Source organism: Amphiprion ocellaris, chromosome 12, assembly GCF_022539595.1.
Source record: "Amphiprion ocellaris isolate individual 3 ecotype Okinawa chromosome 12, ASM2253959v1, whole genome shotgun sequence".
In the NCBI taxonomy this organism is placed as follows: domain Eukaryota; kingdom Metazoa; phylum Chordata; class Actinopteri; family Pomacentridae; genus Amphiprion; species Amphiprion ocellaris.
This window is the reverse complement of record NC_072777.1, coordinates 26,783,677-26,808,317: the sequence shown is the minus strand read 5'-3', so window position 1 is coordinate 26,808,317 and position 24,641 is coordinate 26,783,677. Positions and strand designations below refer to the sequence as shown.

The following is a 24,641-nucleotide window of genomic DNA, read 5'->3' as shown; positions in this document are numbered from 1 at the left end:
TAAAAAATAGTTATGGAGATGTGTTCGTGTTGAATTTATATATGAATATTAGAATGTTAATATGTTGTGTTTTAAGCCACACTAGTAATGTAGCTCACTTTGATGATGCTGATTCGTTCATCAGTCAGTCCACCACTTTGGCTGCTCTTGATATATTTCAGTAACTATTTAATGGACTGTTCTGACATTTTATGTAGACGTTCATGATCAACAGATGATGCATCCTGCATGTGTTGGTGTAGCTGTAGCTTTTCATATAGCTCCACCAACAGCCCAAACTTGTAAATGATTTAGTGAATTGCCTCTACTTAATGGATTGGCGTTAAAGAGCCCATATTCTGCATTTCTGCACAGATTTCCACTGGTCTAATGTCCATTCCTTGTGTTTCTTGGCCCAAACGAATCTCTTCTGCTTGTTGCTTTTCCTTAGCAGTGGTTTCTTAGCAGCTATTGGACCATAAAGGCCTGATTGGTTCAGTCTCCTCTGAACAGTTGATGTAGAGATGTGTCTGCTACTAGAACTCTGTGTGGCATTTATCTGGACTCTAATCTGAGCTGCTGTTAACTTGTGATTTCTGAGGCTGGAGACTCAGATGAACTTATCCTCAGCAGCAGAGGTGACTCTTGGTCTTCCTTTCCTGGGGTGGTCCTCATGTGAACCAGTTTCGTTGTAGCACTTGACGGTTTTTGTGACTGCACTTGGTGATACATTCAAAGTTTTTGGAGTTTTCTGGACTGACTGACCTTCAGTTCTTAAAGTAATGATGGACTGTTGTTCCTCTTTACTTAGCTGATTGGTTCTTGCCATAATGGATTCTAGCAGTTGTCAAATAGGGCTGTCAACTGTGTACCAACGTGACTTCTGCACAACACAACTGATGATCCCAACCCCATTAAGAACACAAGAAATTCCACACATGAACATTGACAAGGCACACCTGTGAAGTGAAAATCATTTGAGGTGACTACCTCATGAAATCCATCGAGAGAATGCCAAGAGTGTGCAAAGCTGTAATCAAAGCAAAGGATGGCTATTTTGAAAAATCTAAAATATAAAACATGTTTTGACTTAAGTTATTTCATACTTTTTTGTTTACTACATAATTCCATATGTGTTCATTCATAGTTTTGATGCCTTCAGTGAGAATCTACAGTGTAAATAGTCATGAAAATAAAGAAAAACCATTAAATGAGAAGGTGTGTCCAAACTTTTGACTGGTAGTGTAGGTAAGTAACAGAAGAAAACCCTTGCCTTAAAAAGAGGTGCTTCAGGCAGGAGTTTTTGTAGGAGAGCAGAAATCCCTTTGGCATGAAATTTGGGCTTTTTACATTTGCAGAACCTTCACAACAAAGCACCAGAAAGACTTTAATTCTTCCACCAGCCATCTCACTGTTGTGCTGTTACTTCCCTCAGGAGGAATTGTAATAATACCTCAGGTTCCACTGTAATTTACACCTTGCCCCAACCATTTGTGTGTATAGCTATGTTCAGAAAAAGTCTCAGTATTATCAGGTACTGTAGTCTGTACTAAACTTGATCAGTACATGCACGTCATTCATCACAGTAATGCTAAATTGAAATTAAAGAAGTGCTGGCCTTGGTTGCATGTGTGCTGAGGGGGATTGAGGTATGATAATATTACAGTACATCCTCGGTGTAGGCGGTATATTATACCTTATAAGCTGCATTGTAAGCCACCCAGACACTGTTCTCTTCTCTTTTTTGACGTTATGTGCAAACATTCAGCTGGTGGCCATAAAAAGAACATTGTTTAAGTTCCACTGTGGAAAAATGGATTATGCATAACTCAAATGAGATGTAAGCAAATTATATTACATATACAAATACAGTTGTACTCGCCGGTGTACAAGCTGTAAATTTTACTGAATAAGATCTAAAAATAACAAGTAGATAATAAAATGCTTCACAAATACAAAATCGTCAGGATTTAAAAGAAGGAAAACAAAAAATCTAAATAATTCTGTATAATCATAGTATGTTTTTTTTGTTGTTGTTTTTTTTTAAATTTTCATAAAGGTTAATGTACAAATTCAGTCTGAAAATAATTCATGTTTGGGACGGACTTGGAAAACCTTGTCTCACGTGTTATAAGTTTATTTAAGTATAAGGTTTGTCATGTAACTTAAAGGTGTGTTGCTGCGTTTAGTGATAACATATTTAACTAATGAGTACAGAGTGCTCTGTCTTGCCATAGAAATCTTCTTTCTTCCCTACAAAACACAGATAAAGAGGTCAGTTACAATTTCTGGCTGCAAAAACTGCATCAACATTTATTGCGCACATAAATGTTACATAAGATTTCAAAGCGAATTTCTCTGGTCTTCTTCAAAACACGTGCTCTCTCTGTAAAAGATTTATAAAGTGACATAATAACACCTGTTACTGCTTTTACGAGTGGCCCGGTTCGCCGAGTGCCAGGCGTCTGCACACATCTCACATTTATCAGGCGGATTAGTGAATGTGCCTAAGGATGACTCATATAAGTAAACAGGGAAGCAGGTCGACACAGGTCAGAAGAAGCAACATGCTAATTTGTGAGCGCTAATGCTACTAGCTGCAATGTACATGCTAATTTGTTAATGCTGGCTGCAGCTAACACATGGTCACAGACCGGATGGATGCAGGAATCAACAGAATCAGTGTATAGGGATACTCGTAGATAAAGGTCTGTTGTTAACCAGGCGTCTTTCTGTGTTGTTGCATCAGTGAGGATGAGAGTCGAAGAGGAGCTGCAGGAAATATCAGCTGTAAATCTGATGTGCTCTGAAATGGGTTTAGACACGGTAATAATCTCCATTGTCACGCATGTACTCGTCCACTAATCTGTATTTTTGCTGTGGTAATCTCTTGTCCCCGTGGGGATTTATTGTTGTAGTCCATGAATGCCGTTGCCATGGTAACCAGTTCCTCCCCTGCCTCTCTTTCCCCCCACGATGCCCTCATAGAGCTGGGCGGGGCGGCGCGGCCATGTATGCGTTTTTATATTGCACTAAGAGTTGTCAGATGAGAACATAACACACATATAAATCCAGTGAGGTACCGCACCGCTTTTTGTTTCATTTGTACGCTTCTGCAATCACTCCTGAGTCTGTCAATCGTAAATTTTTATCTGTTGGCTGCAGGCTGGGTCAGGAAGTTGTCGTTGCTATGATGACATCCCTAAAACCCAGTCAGACGGCCATAAAGCTGGAGGAGCTGCTGTGTGTGCATTTGTGAGACTCATGCGACTGCAATATGGTGTTTGAGGAGGAAAAAAAACACTCTAAATGGGGAAACTGGTCAGTACTGGAGCATATAAAAGTTACTGTCCCCACCACAGGGGTTTAAAGTTAAAAAAAAAAGTCTGGAGGGCGTGGCGTTTTTCTTTGGTGTTGTTGTCACTGAGGTATTCTGGTTAACTGCTTTGTTTTCTCTTTATAAGATGTGCAAAGTTTTGCAGTTCAAGAATGTAAAGTAGTGGCTCAGCATTGTGGTATTTTTATGAAGGATAATGAATGGAAATAGAGACTAAACATGGATCTAAACTAACTTTTTACATTAGTTGCACTAGTGCAACAAACTTTTTCTTTTTGGTACATGCAACGTTTTTGTTTGTCACCCTTTTTTCTCAGTTCCCTTTAAGGTTATTCTCAAGCCATTTGCTTGAAATTTTATTATTATAATCTCTGGATATTTCAGATGTTATCTGTGAATTTTTAGATTGATATATGAAGCATCCTCTGAAATTTTTATGCCCGTAGACCTATTTTCATTACGCTTTTTTTTTTTTTGCTCGGAAGTTTGAGGCTGGGTTTGACAATATCTTAGGTGTTATGAAAGATAAAAGCATGAAATTTGTATAGTTTTATTTTATTTTTATTTTATGTTTGCTTTACTTGGATTAGGTTAGCTACTAATACTTTTGTTCTGCTCAATTAGTTACGAAAAAATGAAAATGTAACAAAAATAAATGTCTTTTGTGAGAGTAACAAGTATGTCATATCGAATAGTATTCTATAAATTTTGTGTTGTATTTGTGATGTGCAGCTACATTTGGTTTAGAAATATCACTAGTTGAGTTCTGTATTATAATTTTTTGTTAATGTGTGCTAAAAGATTGGACTCTTCACTTCAACTTCACTTTTAGAAAATATGTATTTTAACTCACCCATAATTAGAGATTTTTTAATGCACTTATGCAGTATTGCAGATTTGAAATCTATGACGTTATGAGAAATAACAGTGAAAATTTCAGGCTTTTATCTTTTAATGTTCCTGACACATTGCTGTTGAAACATAGTTTAAAATTTCACTATGCAAACAAGAAATTTACAAAAAAAATTCACTGAAAATATTCAATCTATCAATCTAAAATTTGACAAATATCTTTAAAAATATCTGTATTTCATAGAAATGTCAGAAAAATCAGAGACAAAGTTAAGAAAAAAAATTATTGCTTTGAAAATATGATGACTTGTCATTAGGGTAATTTCTTGACATTATGTTATTGATTGTAAAGAGGAATAAAGGTGCAAATTAAAGTTTGTTCTCTTTCAACGCGATGATCTTTTGAGTTAAAGTTGGCTAAAGGTAGCTCTTAATTGGCTATATTATAAATAGTATTAATGCAGAGACTCATGCAGTTTAGAGATGGAAGGTGTAACCCAGGTTGTTTTCTGAAGCTACAATTTACAGATGTTCCCTAAATAACTGGCATGCATCAGGACATTTATTCTACTTTTTCACAGTCAATTAGTAGCATAAAAGTAACCCAATTATCTAAATAGACGCCAAAATATCCTGCAAAAAGCTCCTGCTAATAGGTGGTTGTGCACAAAGAAGCCTCTGGTCTCCATCACTTACTGCAGCGGGAGCTCAGGCAGCTGAGAGACCAAAAGTTGTCAGATTTACTGGAGCTGAAACTGTGATTTTTATCTACTTGTGTGGGCTTTCAGGAAACACACAGAGACCTGTTAAATGTCAGACAAACCCTTCAGCCAGTGAAAATGTTTAGTTGCACTTGACAGAGTTTTGGTCGAACGCTGGAGTTCCAGTCGACACCTCATTTCCTTTAGCTTCTAAACATTATGAAGGAGTATTGTGAAAGATTGTGGGTTGATAGAAAGCAAAAGGAGGGATTTTCATACTAGATGAAGTGAAGACAGAATTATGCATGAAGGGAATTGAGTTGAAGTGTGATTTCCACCCTGGTGTGCATTAATAATGTGGTCCAGTGCAGTCGGAGGGCTCTCGGTCCTTTCCTTCAGTATCTCCACCCCCTCCTTCCCACGTTTTTCTCATTTTCTGCCCTCGTTTCTCCGAGCGATCGTCCCAGGGGAGGCAGAGCTCCGAGGGAGAGAGGAGAGGATGGAGGAGAGAAAATGGCAATGACAGTTTGTAGGGCAGGCTTTCGCTAAGAGCTGGGAAGAGAAAGTGAAGGAAAGATATTAGCAGAAAGAAAGAGAAAGTGAGAACAAACTGAAAGAAAATAGGAGGTGAGAAGAAGGAAAGGGAAGCAGGGAACAGAAAGCAACAGAAGCAACAATAGGTAAGGCTAATAGTTATCAGTTCATTTAACCTCTCATTTGGAAAATAAAGGCTAACAGGAGAGATGTAACAGGATGTTGTGTGAAATACAGCTGTAAAAAGGGTTTATAAGTACCATAAAAGAAGGAGATTTTTCATCTTTTGTTGTCTGCTGCTGAGCTTGTCTTGTGCGACATCTTTCATGGTATGCAGATCATTTTCAGTGGATAAAAACATGAGATCAGTAGCTTATGGATAATGAGGAAATAACTTGCTAAGTGATCAGAAAACCAGCACTCTCTGAAGTGTGCACACAAATACCTTGACTGCTGCTAATGCTAGCTGTGCCTCTGAGTTTATTACTATTCTACAGGATGTTTGTGTGTCTACTGAGATAATTGACTGTAACATTGCAGAATAAAATGTACCGCAACGTCCAAGTAGCACAATATATGCATTAGACTGAGGATGTGGTCAACCAAACAAAATGTTGATGGACTGAAATCTTAGCTGCTCTTCATCGAATGTTTTGCGTGCATCCTTTTTAGTTTAAATTGATTCTAAATCAACATAAAAAGTTAGTTTTTGCACCTTATTAACTCAGTTAAACATGGTTATTTTCTACTGAAATGATAAGAACAGACTCAGATTCATATAATTTCCTGAAAATATAACTATATTAAGTGATGATTGCAGCAGAAGAACTACCGAGGAATAAAATGCAGACAAGTTGGCTGCTGTTTTTAGATGATCTGACGTGTTGGTTGTTGAGCTGTGATACACAAACTGCAGAGTGCAAAGTTTACACTCAACTTTTTGTCCATTTTTTTTTTTTTTTAAATAAAATGTTTAGTTTGAATCTGAGTGCACGTCCTGTAAATCTTGAATAAGTTTGACCCAGCAGTTTCCATTAGGTTGAACCAGTTCAATGTTGTGAAAACATGGGGGTGTTTACAGGTAGATTGTTCCCGGAATTCAGATTCAGAAAAAGGCTGTTGATGTAGAGCTTTTATCCTTAAAAAAGTAACACTGGAGACTGTCTGAGCAAGAAGAATTTGACTGTTTAACTAGACTGTGCAGATTGTATCTATCGAGAAAATAGGCATTTTGCAGTTTAATTTTAGGTTGTTGAATACTGCAGTAACTAGTAAGGCTGATTTTTGGACTTTTTCCCACTATAGCCATGAAAAAAATCTTAAAGTGCAATCATAGTGATCATAAAAAGACATTAAATTTAATTAGCATCTTTCAGAAACCTTGTTTTTATGTAACTATACTACAGCCCACTTCAAGAAACATCTTGCATGAAGATATACTCGTCCCTGATGAAGCGACAAAGCTAACACGTGACAAAAGCTCTTGCAGAAGATGAGTTCATGACTCATCACGTTTAACCCACATTTGACCCCGTTTTTACAAAACTTCTGCCACAACTGACTACATCGGATGCTATAAAGATGTATTTTCCTGCCACAAACTGTTTGGCATGTTTATATTGAAGAGACTGTAATAATGTCACCGCTATTGTTTATATGGACTGTGGGAAGAGGAGTGAGAGAGGAGGGAGATAATGCGAGTGGGCGATTGGAGGGGATTGAAAAGGGGCCCAAGACCAGAGATGAGTGCAGAGATTAAGGGGAAGAGAAAAGCGGAATCCTGGGCTGGAGAGTAAATCAGAGAGGAAGAAAGAGAGGGTGAGTTAGAAAGTTGTGAGGGAGGCAGAACAAGGTTCTCGGTGTTGCAGAGAAGCAGTTTAAAGCAGGACTAAGTGGCCGTGACGAAGCTCCACTCGGATGCCAACTCACACAAACTCACACTGCGATCCAGTCAGTCCATTGAGAAACAGTGTCTCCGAGGAGAAGTGGGAACTGCAGCTAGCGGACTAGACTTGTTTTGATGGCTCTACTTGAAGGTTGAGGGAATGAAAACACAGCAGGCATGGAGCAAATCCAATGCCTCACGCACAGTGACAAAAAAAATGGTTTTGGGACATAGTTATGCTTGTAAATTCATGTTTTTTGTCTATCTGTAATGCACACTGGACAAATCACAGCTCAGTGTATTGAAACTGTGAAGTCTACCACTGGTATAACTTTATTGCAATGTTATAACAAAAAAGCATCAACTATTAGGTTTCTTTGCTTAAACTGAAATATATCCTGATATATATATATCCTAACCCTAACCCTTGTGTAACGTCACTAGGGTTCCCTCTAAAGAACATCATTTCATTTGCCTTTAGTCCACCTTATCTACACACAGGTACATGGAGTTTTATTGCCTTTCTAACATTTGCAAGCACACCTCCACAACTCACATCTTCCTCCTCTTCCCTCCACACCTCATTAGCCGATCATGCGTAAGGAGACTGGTTTCTATTTTTACTCTGCTGCACTCTGCATGTGTATCCTCTCTTTATTGAAGGCAGCGGTGCAGGAAAGAATAAAGTCAGAGAAGACTGTCACAAAGTAAAATGCAGACGACGTGATGAATAATAGAATCAGAGCCGGAGAGACTGGCTGAAAACAGGCTGAGGAGTATGAAGTGAAAGGGCAGTGAATGGCAGCAAGGGAGTTAGTTCGTTGTGTGATTCATGTACAGCTGCTTGTGTACAAACACCAGGTAGATTTCCTGACCTCAACTTCCCCTCGAGACGAATGCCGAGGTCGTGTAACATTATCAACGAATTAGTGTCGTGCTGAATAAAAGCATCCGCCACTGAGAGAAGGAGTGTGTGGACAGTGCTGCCAAAGATATTTGGGTTGAAGAGTGTATATGGGTGTATGTGTGTGTGCTGACCACAGCTGCAGGGTAAAACCAATGACTCACATATTAAGAATTGAGTAATTCACCATGTTTTCTCTGGTTGTTTGTATGTGTGACTGCTTGTAACCAGCTGTTGACCCAGATGAAACTCATTGTGTGACATAATGACATCCTAAACTATTGTGTTTTTCTGTACTTGTGTAAAGAAAAAGGAGGCAGATCCGAAGAGCTAAGGTTTCAAACAGCTATGAGCTCATTTTCTGAGAGCCTAAGGGCAGAATCTGCTAACTTATGTAACCCAAATACATTTAATTTTGGTGTTTTATTCGCTACGTAACATAAAGTACGATTAATCCTCTGAACTCAAGTAGTTACTAGACATTTTTCAGCTTCTTTCACGTTTTTCCTCACTGAAGGGCTCATTTTTCACTGCAAAATAAAGTCTAGCACCTCTATGGAAACAGAGCAATCATGACCAGATGTAGCGTGAACTCAAAAATGTCTTCTGTGCAGTGAGACACAGTTAGAATGCCATTTAGAAAAATGACAAGACAAAGGTTGAATTTCTTGGAATATTTATTTAAAAATAATTTTAAAATTCTGGAATAAACATGTACAATATTTTTTGTAAGTGTTTACAGTTGCTACAAAACTGGGGAAAGATGTTGACTTTACATACTATAAATGCTGAAATACGTTTTTTAATTTGTTGGTAATTTGAATTTGTCTGCTCTGTGGAAACACATCCTGCAGTTCAGCTGAAAAGTTCCTCAATTTTTGTCATGTGACTGTTGGTCGCCGCTGAATCCATCATGGTTTCTCTGTTGCACGGTGAAGTGCAGAATTTTTTGCATTTACAGATTATGGTTAGAGCAAATGGTTAATTTTTTTTTGCCATTTTTAGGGAGATAGAAATTAAATATTACAATTTTAAGCTAAGATGTGGTTAAGTTTTCCGACTGAACGACTTGTCAAGCATGATAGGTTCCAGAACAGTCAAAAAATTGAAAATTCAGCAATTGTTTTCTGTTTTTATTGCGTCTAGCATTGGTAAATGGTGTAATTTTGGCAATTTTATTACTTTTTTTTGAAAGACAACGTGCTTTTCAAACTTGCTGGCGGATTTTGGGGTTCAGATGGTTAATCAAGCTGTTGTTAACCTCCAAATTTATCATTAGCTACTTTACAATTCATTTGCTTTGTATAATTTCTTACAAAAACACCCCAAATTCTCTGTTGCAGCTTCTTATATGTGAATAATTTCTGGTTTCTTTCTTCCTCTGTGACAATAAATTGAATATCTTTGAGTTGCAGACAAAAACCATTTGTCATCTTGGGCTTTTAGGAAACAGAAATTAACATTTTTCACCATATTCTGACATTTCGAATACCAAATTATTAACCTGGAAGAATTCAACAGATTAATCAACAGTAGAAATTATTGATTTTTTTTCAATAGTATGTCATTCTGCTGTGCTCACATGTTTACAAGAAACACATACATGACCATGTGGCTCATTTATAAAAGATACTCCAGTTGCATTCTATGAAAAATTCATATTCTTGCCCAAAATCTGTGAAACAAGCTCATTTTTCTTCATCTCTTTTTAATATACTCATTATTATGCAGGGCAACAATGTCACAGAATGTCATTTTCATTTGATTCCGGCATCCTTTAAGATGGTGGTAAATAATAAACCCTTATTAAAATATGTTTGTGGTCATTTTGTCAGTCTGTGTGTAAAATCTAACAGCCGTCCATCGCTGTCCTCCATCCCTCTGCAGGTTGACGTGTCGCCATGACAACAGAAGCAGGCTCTGAGACGGAGGTGAAGGAGAAAGCAGAGGAGTCAGCTGCTCAGCCGGACCAATCAGAGAAGGCCTCGGAGGAAACCAAGGAAGTAGCGAACGCCGAGGGAGAGGAGAAGGAGAAAGAGAAGGAGAAAGAAGGGAAAGAGGGCAAAGGAATATCTCGATACCTACCGACATGGCTTAAGAAGCAGAAGTCTCAAAGCCAGGTGAAGAAGAAATTCACACTATTATTAAATAATCATGACTGCGTGGAAATCGTAACTATAATATGGGTTTTAAATGTTTGACTTTCGTCTCCGTCTTATTTAGACCTCCCCGACGAAGGAGGCGCCGCCCACAGAGGAGCCTGTTGCCAAGGTGACGCAGGAAGAGGAGGGGCCTGCCCCGGAAGTGAACGGTCAAGCAGAGGAAGTGGAAGAGAAGGAGGAAGTAAAGTCGGAGCAAGTGAAGGAAAAGGAGGCAGAATCTCATTCCAACACCAGTGCAGACACCGAGGTAAGGCTCACATGTAGCAAAGCATGCTGGGATATGATTCAGGTTCAATTCAGTTTATTTACACAGCACAAATTTATAACATAGTAGCGAGTCACGTCAAGGCATTTTACCTAGTAGCATGAAGACCTGATACAATTATACAGAGAAACTGAATAGTTTCTGAATAGAAGGTTTAGATTCCCTTTGAGCAGCCCTGTGGGAAGAAAAAACTCTTGTTTACCAGAAAGAAACTTACGGCAGAACCAGGTTCAGGAAAAGCAGACATCGGCGTCGACCAGTCAGGGTGAGGATAAGGGAAGAGAGAACAGGTAAGAAGACAGAAAACAAGCAAACAGTCCTGAAAAGAACAGCACTGGGGAGGTTGGTGATTCTTGGTCTGAACAATCTACGGCCAGAGATGCAAAACACAAATTACAGGAGAAAAAATGACATAAAATTAGTGGCAAGCAATGGTGGTATACAACTTTATTGATAGTAAAAGAGAGCAGAGGTGCCCGGTGCATCATGGGAACTTCTCCAGGTGTCTTTTGAGGTCACCAGAGCAGCTCTAACTAAAAGCTTTATCAAAATAAAAATTTTTACTCCAAAAAGTCGAGCAATTGTTGGTCTGTGGAATCGAAGCAAACTGTAGACAAGAAGTCTGATTTCAGCTGCACGTTTCAACACCAGAAGTCAAACCACCAGATGCTGATAAAGCTGAAGCCATAAATGCAAAACCTCACCACTTAAACCAACATTTATTTTGGGAACTAAGCTTATTTTCCCTCATATTGCTTAATTACTAAGAGTTAGACGTGCAGACGTTAGTTTGACTTAGCACAAAACTGGAAAGGGAGATCGTGTGTGTCCACAGGGGTGTTTTGGACTTTAACGGTTATGTTGCTTCCCAACATTGTGGAGGCTTGATAGGTGTGCCACTTGACAATGTGCAAAAATACAGGCTGCACCCTCCTACCAGTGAGCAAACAATGGCTGCACCTGTGTGGATGAACACCTTCACTCAATGTCTGTCTGCTCCTGTTATTCAAATCAACATGGCGGCTCATTTGGAAACTTTCTTCTAAATTGTAAAAATAATTCACAGAATTTCTGAAAACATTTGAGGAGAGAAATAAACCACGCAACTGCTGAACTAACTGCTTTTAAAACAGTTAGTTTTAAAAGCATTCCTAGAGTTTCCAGAAGTATAACATTGTGCTCAACAGTCCTGATTTGCATAAAGCAGTCTTGACTTTAGCTTGAATAAAAAGCAGCCAACATGGTGTCTGTCTGTAAGTGCAGTGCTACCAGAATACATTGCATGGCTGCTTACATTGACAACAAGTTGGAAGTGTTTAATGACGGATCCTGTGAACACTTACCATTAGTGGCATGTTTGTAATTAAGATCTTCATTTTAATTTGTCCATAAAACAAAATGTAAAAATGTGTGTTGTCATCACTGTATAGCATCAACCTTCACCTCTAACTCTTAGCAAGAAAGCGAATTAGCATATTTCCCAAAATGTAAAACTGTTTCTTTAACAAGTCCATCGCTGACAGCGGACCTTAGAGCTGCAACGATTAATCGATTAGTTATCAGCTACTAAATTAATTACCAACTACTTTTTTTGATGAGAAAAATGTCTAAATTCTGTTTGCAGATTCTTAAATGTGAATATTTTCTGGTTTCTTTTCTCCTTTACGACAGTAGACTGAATATGTTTGGGTTGTGGACAAAATAAGATTTGGTCATCTTTTGCTTTGGGACATTTTTTACCATTTTCTGTCCGTCTGATAGATAATAAATAGATTTAGATAGATCTAAATAATAATCAACTGCAGTACTTTGGATTGCCTGTATTGCTTGGCAGACTACATCCTTAAATTTACTGTGATTATTTTGATTTAAGAACATTATATATGATTTAGAATTCTGGTTTGTTTTTAAAAGCCAGTCATAGTTTTCTTTCTCTTTCATTTGTGATATTGGCTTTACATCAAACTTTGATGGAAACACCACACTGAAAACTCTCATTTGTCATGCTGGTTAAACATATTTTGCCAAAGAATATCCTCCCTTGTTTGCCAGTCACATATTGTGGTAATTTTCTTTTTGACTCTTTTTTTTTTAAAACATTAAACATGAAACCCCGGGATGAGATGATGTTGGATAGTCAAATAGCATTTTCTTCTTTGTTGAAACAGCCTGAAAATGCTTTTACAAGTGACAGCAGGATTTTCAGACTGTTTAAAGCTGCTGTTCAGCCAAAACAGAAAGAAAAGCACACAAATCCATTCTCCCTCCTTCACACTCATGAAGTCTTCCATCCAGTGATCACATTAATCCACCCAGGCCCACCCAGTGACATCAACATTCAGGGATCAGGCCAAAAGACACGCCTGCATTTTCTAAGAGAAATTCAGACTAGAAGGGGAATTACACTAGAAGAGAAAACAGAGAATAAACTGTCTTCTCTCTTTTCTAAACAGTTGAGGTTTACTCTGTTTTTTTTGGAAGATTTGAAGTTTTTTATTTGGGAATTTGACACCATATTCTGTTCTTTTCTTCCTTGCACCTTGCAAACACCATTAGCCTGCCAAGGAAGAGAAGGTGGACGAGAGCACTGAGAAAAGTCCAGAAGAAACCAAGAAGGAGGCGACAGAAGGAGAAGGAGCCGAGGAGGAGAAGAAGAAGGAGCAGGAAGGAGAGAAAGAAGCTAAAGAAGGAGGAGGAGAAGAAGGCCAGACCTCCATTTTTCAGTCTCCTCTTCGTCTGGTGAGGAAGAACAAGATGAAGCTGGTGGTTTGTCACGTGACCCTCCTGGATGGGACCGACTTCAGCTGCGAAGTCGAGGTAAGATTATGTACAGGTAGAACATGACGATGGCCTCTGCAGGTTTAAATATCTCAATTAATGTTGTTTAACCATGTAATTGTGGACGTAGAAAAAGTAGACAGTACTCAAATATATGTTTTGTGTACTATATGACACACTTACAATGCCAGAAATCAAAACAAAAAAGAATGAAATTTGAATCTCTTTGATTCTTATTTTACAAAAATTGTAAAAACTTACAAATACCAGCCTCTAAAGACTTATTCTCTCTACTGTGCTCATTGTAGGGCTGGTCCAAATAGCAATTTCTGGGCTTCGGATATTCGGGCCAATTCAATATCCGAATATTCGGCTCGGTGGGAAGTGTTATCTTGCTTCGGAGTCTGATAGCATTAGCATAGCATTAGCATAGCATTAGCATGGATATCTCTGTCTTCAGCTTTTGTCTTCTGTTTACTAACATGGGCGAAGTGAAGCGTGCCATCGAATATTCAGATCTCAAAATTAATATTCGGATACCACCACAACAACCGAATATTCAAATATTCGGGTCCAGCCCTAGCTCATTGACTTTAGAAAGATGTTTCACCATGCTGAATGCCTCTTCCAACAACTTGCTCCTCTGTTTTCTCTTTTTGAACCATGCTGCTTTTATTTTATCAATCCAGTAGGTTTGATTTTCCACTTGGTATTTCATGGAAACACTGCCTGCAGTTCAAAAACCACATTACACAAATTTAGTTTAAAAACTTTCAGAAGGTGTTAGATCTCACAATATTTTCTGTTTTTACACTTTTTTGCTCTGATAAATTGTGTAATTTTTGGCATTTTTTAAAGAGAAAACGGTTTTAAACCGGTTTTGGGATTCAGAGGTATAAACGAAGCTTCATTACACCGAAGAGAAATGCAGCTAGCTAAGCCACACCAGAATTGCAAAAGCAGTGAACTGCATCAGAACCTACTTTATGTCTGTTTAATTTTCTATGGACAGCGGAAAAAATGTAGCTAGCTTATAGTTTGCTGAGGACAAGATGCTCGCTGGTCTTTGCAGATTGCAATAAGGATTGGTATGTGATGTTTGCTGTCATATGGAGTGCTTTTGTTGAAAATATGTCTGTGATGGTGTCACATACTGATCCATAATTCTATCTTATTGAAAGCTCTCTGGAAATCGTAGCTTGTGTGAACGCTACTTGATCAATAAAAGCTGCTGAAAAGCTGTTAGCATCATGCTAGTGACAAATGTAGTTGGATTTGTACTGCTTCTACTTGTATAATGCTGCTACTTATGGCTAATGTGGAAAAAATAGACTAAAACATGGTGAATTTTTGTAGATTTCTGCTTTACTGCTGTCTGGAAAATGTGTCATCAGTTTGCTGTTTTGCTGAACATTCTTGAAGAAGTTGTTGGTGTTAGAAGTTTTTTCTGGATGAATCGACACATTGTCTTACGTTCTTTTGCTGGTCGATGAGGATGCACGTGAGCGGCAGTGTGTCAGTGATGTAATGGCTAATAGGATCAGATGTAGTGTCTGTGGGTGTAGTCGGGGGGTGTTTAACTTTCTGACTCAGTTATGGCAGAAGCGTAGTTTAGGGGATAAATGCAGTGCAAAGCGGAGCAGCGCTGCAGGGGCTTGTCTGGTGACTGGAACACACAGCAGATTATGGGGGTCTCACCAGATTAGTTTTCTGCATCTGTTGCTAACTAACGAACACGTGGCCTCAACTCCCCGACACGCATTCAGACATGCAGATACTCACAACATCACATGTCCTGCACACTGCCGTCACAGGCTTCTGTAATCTATTAGGAATCAAGTAAGGAAAATGTTGCTCGACTGAAATCACACGGAATTTAACTAATCAATCACTGGAAAAAAAACAAAATCTGTATCTGGAGATGAAGTAATGCTTCATAGAGCTCTGAGTGACTCTACCTTCAGCCTTAATTAGCCTAATGAACTCAACATGGACATAAAAAGCTAGGTTTTGGAGCATATTGAGTCATTTGAACCTGATTATTTTATACTGAAATTATAAAAACAGACTCAGAGCGCACCAGCTGCTCATATTCATCGGATTTCTGAAATAGAAGAGATCAGCCATTGTTTCCTGCACAAGAACTTTAAATTTTGAGGAATATAACACCGACTAATCAGCCTACATGCTATATGCAAACTGCCGTTAGTTTGTGGACTACCGTTTCAAAGCCTTGAATCTAGAATTTGGTCATCGCCATTAGAACTGTCCCAATAAATCCATTAGTTGTCAATTAAATTAAATGTTTATATTCCATTTTTTGATATGACTAATAATTAAGGTCTAAATTCACTGATTGCAGGACCTTAAATGTGATTTTTTTTCTTGTTTTTTTCCTCCCTTTGACAATAAACTTTATATCTTTCAGTTGCAACAAAACAAGACATTATTCATCTTTGGCTATGAGAAAATTTTCAATGTTTTCTTTGATTCTATAGACCAAGCAAATAATTGGGTAATCAAGCTAATCACTGACAAAATAATTAACAATGAAAGGAATTGTTTGCAGCCCTAGTTGTAATTTCCGTTTTTTAAAACCAGACGTAACGAGTGACAACTGGAGGAAACTACGCACAGTGACATGATGGCGACCGTCAAATCACAAGGTAGCTTTGTGCTAAAATATAATTTTATGCTTGGTATACTTTTGAAGGAAGAGGTAAGTAAACATTGTAGAAGATATGACATGCAAAATAAAAAAAAATCTATGTAAATAATTCTCTAAAACAAATGAATACAAATAAAATGATAAAAAACACCAAAAATGCATCTAATGCACATTAAAGGAAAGAAAAAATACAGATACACAGGATAAGAATATCAGACAAAAATAATTAAATGAAAGAAAATGTTAAAGCAAGCGCTAAAATGAAAAAAAAAAGGTGAGAAATCTTTTAATTGTGATCTTGTTTTGTTTACTAGATGTTTGGGATTTTCACATTTTTGATGCTGTTTTATTATCTAATATGTGTTTTTTCTACATTTTGCTAGATGCATACGAGATTGCTGTCAAAAAAAACCCCAACACATTTTCCGTGCACATTTTTAGCCGTATCCCTCCTCACATTCCCACGCTCACATTCAGTGAGAAGCTGCCCAGAATATCCTCTGTGCAGGTCCTCTGGAACCGTTAAATCTCCGGTTCAAGGACCCCTGAACAGACAGTGAACTTGCTTTCAGGGATTTTTCACCAGCAGCTTCACCAGGACAAACCGGCTTCCTAATCTACAGTATGCCAACGCCCAGCAGCGCGCCTCGGTGGTTTGAACAGTAGCTGCTTTGTGTCCCGACAGATAACGCTGATACTGCAGCTAACTGCTATTGTCCTATAGTGCGCACACACACCCATGTCCATCCATCCATCCATCCATCCATCCATCCATCCATCCATCCATCCATCCATCCATCCATCCTGCCTCCACATGCTGGCGGAGTTCGGATCGCGAGAGGGAGAAATGCACAATGCATTCCAGAGATTATATTTTCTGTTTTGCCCAGCAGGCCTCCAACACACACAATACAACACACAGTTTATACTCCGACTCCCAGTTCGTTCATCCATCCGCCCTATTTATTAACCATCAAATTTATTCTGGCATAATAACTTAATACACATTTTATTAGTCGTAATGCTCTGAATGAAAACTTTTGGCAGACATGGTTATGACTCCGCTGTGGGCTTCAGAGGAGGGTCTTAGTGTCACATGGTCCTAATGCTGCTTCTAAGAATTTCATTAGTATTGGTTTCAGCAGGATTTTAGTGTCACACGGTTTAAGTAGCGATCCATAGAGTTTCATTAGGTCTCACGTATAAGCCGCATTCACTTTGGCTTTGACAAGAGCAACTGACAGGCTCTTAAACTCTGGTTCATATACTGTATTTCTTCATTAATGGCATATTTGCATATTTGTAATTTAAAAAAAAAAAATTCAGTTGTGTTTAATTTGTGTAACTTAACAATTACAGTATGAATCTCACAATTCTAGTTTATAGTTTTGCCTTTGGTGATGCAGAAGTTTAAACCAGTACCAGTTACCAGTAAATGTGCTATATTATTTTAGTACTTAGATATTTACCTTTTGTTTTTACCATTTTTGGCTGATAAGTTGTGCAAAAAGATAACATGCCTTGTAAACCCAAAGGGGGGTTTTGGTGTTCAGAGGGTTAAACCTCATTCAGATTTGTATCTTTGTTACCTCTGATACAAGCTGTAAAACTGGCTAATGTTCTCCCAAATCATGCACATTCGTAAAATAATAAAAATAATATATAATATATATAATAAAAATGAGTTTCATTGCATGTTTCTTTACTGCTATTAAATACTTCGTATCTCTGCCTGCAGACTTTAGACAGTTGGTGTAAGAAGCTTTTCCTAAAGTAAATGGTTTGGGAGAATATTAGCCAATTTTGCAACTTGTATCTGAGGCAGCATAGATAAAAAGTCGGCTAGTATTCTCCCAATTCATGCACATTAGGAAAAACTTGCGAGTTTCATGCATGAGTGGCATCCAAAGCTTGTGGATGCATGTATCTCTAATGCCATTTAATACTCCATATCCCTGCCTGCAGACTTCAGACGGTTGTCCCTAGGTAGCGGTTAGCTCGGGACACACTGTAACAGACTCAGAAACTCTAAAAGGTCACAGTCTCACATTCTTTGGGCATTTCTGCTTCGCTCTGAGTGCCTGTATTCTGCGCATGTGTTTGACCAAGTATAGGAAAATACCGCAGATGTTTTCAGCTGTCCCAGGACAAGAAGAAAAATGCACTCTTTCATCGTCTTCCTTCCACTTGCACCACGCTGCCGGCGTCTGTCTGTACACCAGGCTGAGGCCCTGCTGACTAACTGCAAAGAAATGAGCATTATTTCGTTCATTGTTTTTCAACCCTTCTTCCACCCTCTTTCCGTCTGACCTTCTGCCTTGTCTAAAGGCTGCCGTTGTGTGTCCATGTGCACGCATGGATGTGTGCTAAATGTCATTGTCATAACTGAGTCTGGAGGATTTTATGACCGAGTCTCGGATTGGGTTTTTGGAGGATTTGGAGGAATGTGTCGCCTGGAGACCGATGGAGACAGTAAAAGATGATGAAACAGAAACAGCAAAGATGCACTGATAGAAAGCTCCGAACTACAACTTAATAAGTGTCTCTGGTAGGGATAGATCGATTATTGGCCGATATTTGGCTTTTTTCCGATTATCTGTATTTTAATTATCCGATTGCTGATGAATTAAATTAGCTACTTCAGGTTTGATGCCGCCTCCTCTGTTTGTCTTTAGTCACTTTGTGGTCCCAGAAATGTCTCTCAAGTAGAAAAAACTGAACAAGAAACACGAGCCGTTGGCACAAACCAGGAAACTAGCTTCTCTCACAGTGGCTAAGGCTATGCTAGCAGCTAGCGGCTAAGTTAGAAGGCAGCCACAGATTAACCTGAATCAGAGTTGGTTAACAATAATTAATAGCAATGCTTTAAGATCTGGACCTTAGTGGACAATAAAAGTGATAAAACAGTGAAAGCTTAACAACAGCAGGAAAGAAACTAATCAATCTCAGTCGAAAGCGTCCTAATTTAATCACTCCGATTTCTATTTTACATATTCAGCTATAGTCACCCTTATTAATAAAGAAAACTAGTTATGAATGACTGGTTCTCCGCCATGACATGCTGTTCAAACGTTACATTTAGTGTGTATTGGTTCCAAAGATTGATTATTGGTCTTTCTTGATACCCTCAAAAAATCCATATCAGTCGATCTCTAGTTTCCAGAAGCAATACAAAGAAAATGTATAAATTGTGTGAAAGAACTTTTGTCTCCCCCTTCTGACATCATGGTAATTACAGCAGCTCTTTCAACACAGGCGTATGACGTGTGTTTCACTGTTGATTTTCGTTTTTTAGACTCTAATCCTTCCTCAGAAGTTTCTTTTTTGTCTGCTGCATCAGAAACTTTTCTTGTACGCTTTATTTTTCATTTTTTTAACATATTCTCCACCATACACCTAGTTTCCTCCTCTCTGCAGCTCTGGCAAACCAATCATTGCTGGTTCACATAAAACACATCATTCACAGTGCATCATAGTGGGAATGTAGCCACAGAAAGCTTATTTAAAACTCAGTATGCTGTAGAGCAACTGGAACTGGTCGGCTTAGGACCAATTTGTCTGCAAGGGCATATTTGACATAATTTTTGCCATCTACACACGTCGATGAAAGTCTGTGTGGGCGTCCAAAATCTGAAATTTGGAAACAGCACGCACTGCTAACATGCTAACTGCACATATACGGGGAGAATAAATGGTACTTAAAACACAGGAGAGACTGGTCAATGAGTTTTTTTCATCATCCACACCTTTAAAAGTCACCATTAAAAGACTTTCAATTGGTGTACTTGCTGCAAGACTTTGGAGAGGGAGGTTCTAAAATCTCCAGATATCCTGTGCTACGTCCATCCACTGTGCTTGAAACACCTCAGGAATAAAACTTGATATGGTGCTACCGTCCAATCTCTACCCATTGGCTATATTTTGTAAAAGTTGCAAAGTTGCAGCCTTTCAGAAACAATCATAGAAGACAAAAATGTTTTTCTGTGTTGAATATAGGATTAGCAGTAGTTAATACTATGAATGATAGTATTAATAGAGCTCCATGTTCGTGCCCTGTCCGCATGCGGGATCCTGAGACCATAAATTGGCCCTTCATTTGCATTTTTGAAATTTATTTGGCTTTAATGTGCCTTTGTAAGTAAAAATCCTCATTTTAAAGCTTGAGAAATACTGTAGGGAGACTTCAGGAAGCAATGTCTGAGAAATGTAGTTGTTTGGGATGTTTTTTTAAAGCTAAAGATGAAATATGAAAATAAATGCCCAAATTTAAATGTATTCTGTTTCACTGTGTCTTTGCAGAAACGTGCAAAGGGTCAGTTCTTATTCTTCAAGGTGTGTGAGCACCTCAACCTACTGGAAAAAGACTACTTCGGTCTGACGTACATGGACAGCCATGAAGAGAAGGTATGTATTTATGAACACGCATATACACCGTATGTAACATATGTCAGTAATGTACACATACACATGGACGCCTGCATAGTGTCTCACTGTGTGTCGTCTTCTTTTCACTGCAGTGTTGGTTGGATCCCACGAAGGAAATCAAGCGACAGATACGCAGTAAGTTTTGCGGCTGCTTTTTTGAATTTTAACTCCACCTAAGTCCAGCCATCTCTGTCTCCTTCGCTTGGCCTCAACAGTACAGTGTTTTCCATTTAAAGAGGCCATGTTCTGCTTTTTAAGTTCTTCCTGCGGAAAAAACAGTAATAAACCAGTAGATGTGCATGATATGAGCTCTGTAAGTAAAAACTCACCAAGCTGCAATCTCTCACCCAAAAGGAAATGAATAAAATATAAACACTGAATTAATAAAATAGGCCATGTTTCCCCCATATAAAAGGAAAACTAAGTCAAACAAAGAGACCAGAGACATTTGAAACTCAACAACAGCAGACTGGCAGCACAGAGGAGGTTACCAGAGTGTGATCAGTCTGATTTATTATTCATTATCGTCTTTATTGACTGTTCTTAGTTTATAAAAGGGAGATGAGGTGTCACATCTCATCTTTTGTTGACTGACAATTATCAACATAGATATCAGACTCTATTAATTTACTTTTTATTGCACCTTGTATGTGTGTAAAAATGGACAAAAAGCTCTTTAGTTCATAAGTTTGTTCTCAACAAACCTGAGTATGATGACAAACCAGGCTGTTTTTGTCAGGCTTTAGCCTAATTAATCAATCTAACTTTATTTATTAAGCCCTTTTCAGACAAATCCAATGCAGTTCAACGTGTTTTATGACAAACTGGCTAAACATAGGACGTTATAAATACACATAGAGACAAAAGAACATGAAAAAAAACCCAAAACTGAATGAGATTAGATAAGAGATGGTTAGTTAAATAGAAATGATACCAAAAACTTTGAAATAAAGAACATTATATGAAATTCTGACTTCATAGTTGGATTTTTAGTTTAATCAAGGATGAGTTTCCACAGTTTGTCATCGTATTTGTTCAGAAGTTCTTTAATTTGGTGTCATTTCCTTGCTGTTAGTTCATTTCTTACCAAATCTTTCTTGTGTTTTTGAAGAATATGCCCATAACTCCAGCTGACTGTCATGAGTGTTAGAAAGGCTTTAATTCTTTCTTCTTGCTCCTCCTTTTAACTCAAAACAGATTTTTACACAGTCTGAAACTTCAAATTGCACTTTTAGGAGTAAAAGCGTATAATTTTGGCTCGTAAATGTTTTTTTAAATTAGCATATGTGGGGTAGTTATATGTCTGGGTGTGTGCAGAATGTATGATTGTGTGGTGATTGTGCATGCCTGTGTTTTAGTGGTTTTGTCGCAGTGTTCATACATGAGTGCTGTGCATCTGGTCTATATGTGTTCATTTGTGTACATTATTCTGAGAGACGCTGCACCATGTGGACAGATGTTCATTTAAGTTAAAACCTCACTCAGCACGTGTGCTTGTACATTCACAAATAACAGGGTTCACACTATTCTGCTGTAAACTCGGCTGTCGCAGCTCTGCTTCTTTACAATCTGGGCTGGGATCTAAACATCTACAACTTTTTTATTTATTTATTTTTTTCAAGGTCTTGCTTTTGCTTTTATTTTGTAACGATCAAAACTGCTGCCTTTGATCCCCAATGGTATGAAGTACATATAGAGAAATGGACTGTCAGTGTGTGATTAGACATTTCCGAGGTAAAATATGCCCCTAAAACATGAACTCTTCAGACACACGTTTGCTCCAATCATGGGTTGATGTTTCAGAACTTTTAAGACGGGGGTCCTGTCTACAGTGCAGTTACTATTACCAAAGCTGTGTGGGTGGGCCTGCTTTGTAAGTTTCTAGCAGCCCAGTTTAACACTAGGATACTAAAATGGAAGAAGCTAAAGTTGCCGAAACAAGTTTTCAAAATCAGGGTTAGTAGAATGAAGTAGGAACTTTTGAAAATGTGATTAAGAGGTTCTGTGTATGCTAATTCAGTATCATCAAAGTTCAGGTGGTTCGCCTAAATGTTCTCCTTTTGATGCCTTACAACATTTCAGTAGAACTCTGTGTTGACAGTCCAACTCTGGAAGATGAAATTAGGTTGCACAACCACGTGAATGTTGAAGAAAACAGTAAAAAGTCTTGTTTCTTTCTCCCTCCTCTGGTCACCAGGATGATCCTCCACATCAAGGTTGGATCATCCAGCAGCTGACAGACACACAGTGTGATGTTTGTCCTCTGTAGAAGGTAGTTTCTATGGAGAAATCACAAATGTGCAACTGCCAGTGGTCACAAAATTGTCCATAACACAGGTCTTGATAATGATAATGCAGTATTACATCACTGCTCGCACAACAGGAAGCCATGCAGTACAGATCACAGAAAATGCTGATGAGCTGCAGATGGAATAAGAAGAAAAACGAGCATCAGAGTTAAACTGAGAGCCAATAAAATGAAAACTTCATCCCAAAATAATGAAGCTGACTGTAGCTGAAGTGGAATGTCTGAAGGAAAAGATTTACATTTTAATAACCAGCACACGTGGAAACTGTCCTCAAATCAAGCACTTCTAAAACTAAAACCTCTTAGATTGCACTTTTTATTGCTGTATTGTTGCTAAAGTCCAACCAGAGTGAGGATTTAGTGCAGTCAGTCAGTCTCTTTTGCACGTGTGGCTGTTGTTAATGTTTAACTCCAGGTTTTCTCCATATTCACACCAACCTACGTGGTTTTAGGTGCCTCACTCTGCTGCTTCTGTGCACTGTCTTAGTACATTTGGAGCCAGTTCAGTTCAGCTGCTATGATGAGAATAACAGGCTCATAGTTTGATTTTTTTTCATCTAAATGATATTCATGTAGCTTTGGGTGGATTTAAAAAGATTAAATCCATGTTGTGACTCTCTGGTTCTTACTGCATGAGCATTACTTGAATCTCAGCACATAAAATAGCAATGATGTTTCATAATATTGAAATCACATCAAAATCATAAGTTTTTTGCAAATTGTTGTTTAATTTTTATGCGGCTTGAAAATTTACTCTAAATGCATTTTTTTTTAAAGTTTGGTGAATGATCAGAAAACACACCAGGGTACCAATGCTTGTTTCTATGACTCTGTTTCATAGACGTTAAACTGCTGCAGTTTTACTGTTGAAACTGTGATAGTGGAGTGGATGTAAAACGGATTTGGTTGCAGTTTTTAACAGCACTCAAATGTGTTTTTCAACCTTAAAAGTGTCATGTTTCTATCTGCTGTACAGATGAAGTTATGAGGCTTAAAAATGATGGAAAAACAAATTAAAATGCCACTCCTATGTATTTCAAGGGCCTGTAACTCTGAAAATATTTATAGTATGAAGGTCAAAATTTGCATGGCTTAAATATGTCAGAGTTATTGTACAAAATTGGATTCAGACTTGGTATAAAATCTAAGAAAACAGGGAAAAGTGGCTGATGAGGAATACGTACATGGTAGCGTGTCGTGTTGTGCAGCTGGAAGAGGTCAGATGTGCATATACAGGTTTGTGTTTGGTCTGTACATCACATATCGACTGGTGATTGACACATGGTCATATAGAAAAGGTAAAAAGGTCACAGCTGACTCCCAGAGCACTTAGCGCTTCCAACAAAACATACAAACTCACTTTCACTGGCCAGCAGACACACTAGACTAGGAAACAGGAATATCTGCTCTCAGCGCTTGTCATTGTTCTAAGTGTATACAATGAGTGACATCAGTGGAAAAACAAAAGAAAAACCATAAATCTGTGTCGCACCTTTGCAGCCTTTTTTACATGTCATCGTTGAGTTTCCTCGTGTCACTTCGGCGTCCGTCATTCGTCCTCTAGGATGCAGCTGTGAAGCATGTTTCTGCGTGAGAGGTTTTGTCAGTGTGTGTGTGTGTTCATGTGTGTGCATATGACCTTGAAGGAGGAAATGGCTTCGCTGTGATGTTAGATTTTCTCAGATTGAATTTTCCAGATGACGTGACTGCCATAGTTTATCAAATACGTGTGTGTGTGTGTGTGTGTGTTGCTGGGTGGATATAACGGGACAGAAAGAGCAGCAGTCGCAGCAACATGGCCTCCAGTGAGAATGGAAATAGAAAATTGGAGCTAAATGACGAC

At 38.4% G+C, this 24,641-nt stretch overlaps 1 protein-coding gene across 14 annotated transcripts in view; it reads left to right on the top strand.

Annotated features, from left to right (window-relative positions):
- epb41l2 (erythrocyte membrane protein band 4.1 like 2) overlaps nucleotides 1-24,641 on the top strand; it is an 83,034-nt gene that overhangs the window by 16,117 nt on the left and 42,276 nt on the right. For 13 of the 14 annotated variants that reach the window (XM_035952162.2, XM_023278817.3, XM_035952160.2 and 10 more), the window contains exons 2-6: nucleotides 10,080-10,312; nucleotides 10,416-10,601; nucleotides 13,176-13,436; nucleotides 20,365-20,469; nucleotides 20,583-20,625. In XM_035952162.2, the coding sequence (XP_035808055.2) occupies nucleotides 10,094-10,312; nucleotides 10,416-10,601; nucleotides 13,176-13,436; nucleotides 20,365-20,469; nucleotides 20,583-20,625 (814 nt within the window). In that variant the 5' untranslated portion in view covers nucleotides 10,080-10,093. Of the gene's footprint in view, nucleotides 1-5,372; nucleotides 5,550-10,079; nucleotides 10,313-10,415; nucleotides 10,602-13,175; nucleotides 13,437-20,364; nucleotides 20,470-20,582; nucleotides 20,626-24,641 lie in introns of those variants that run through there. The other variant, XM_055015673.1, reaches the window with a different exon arrangement.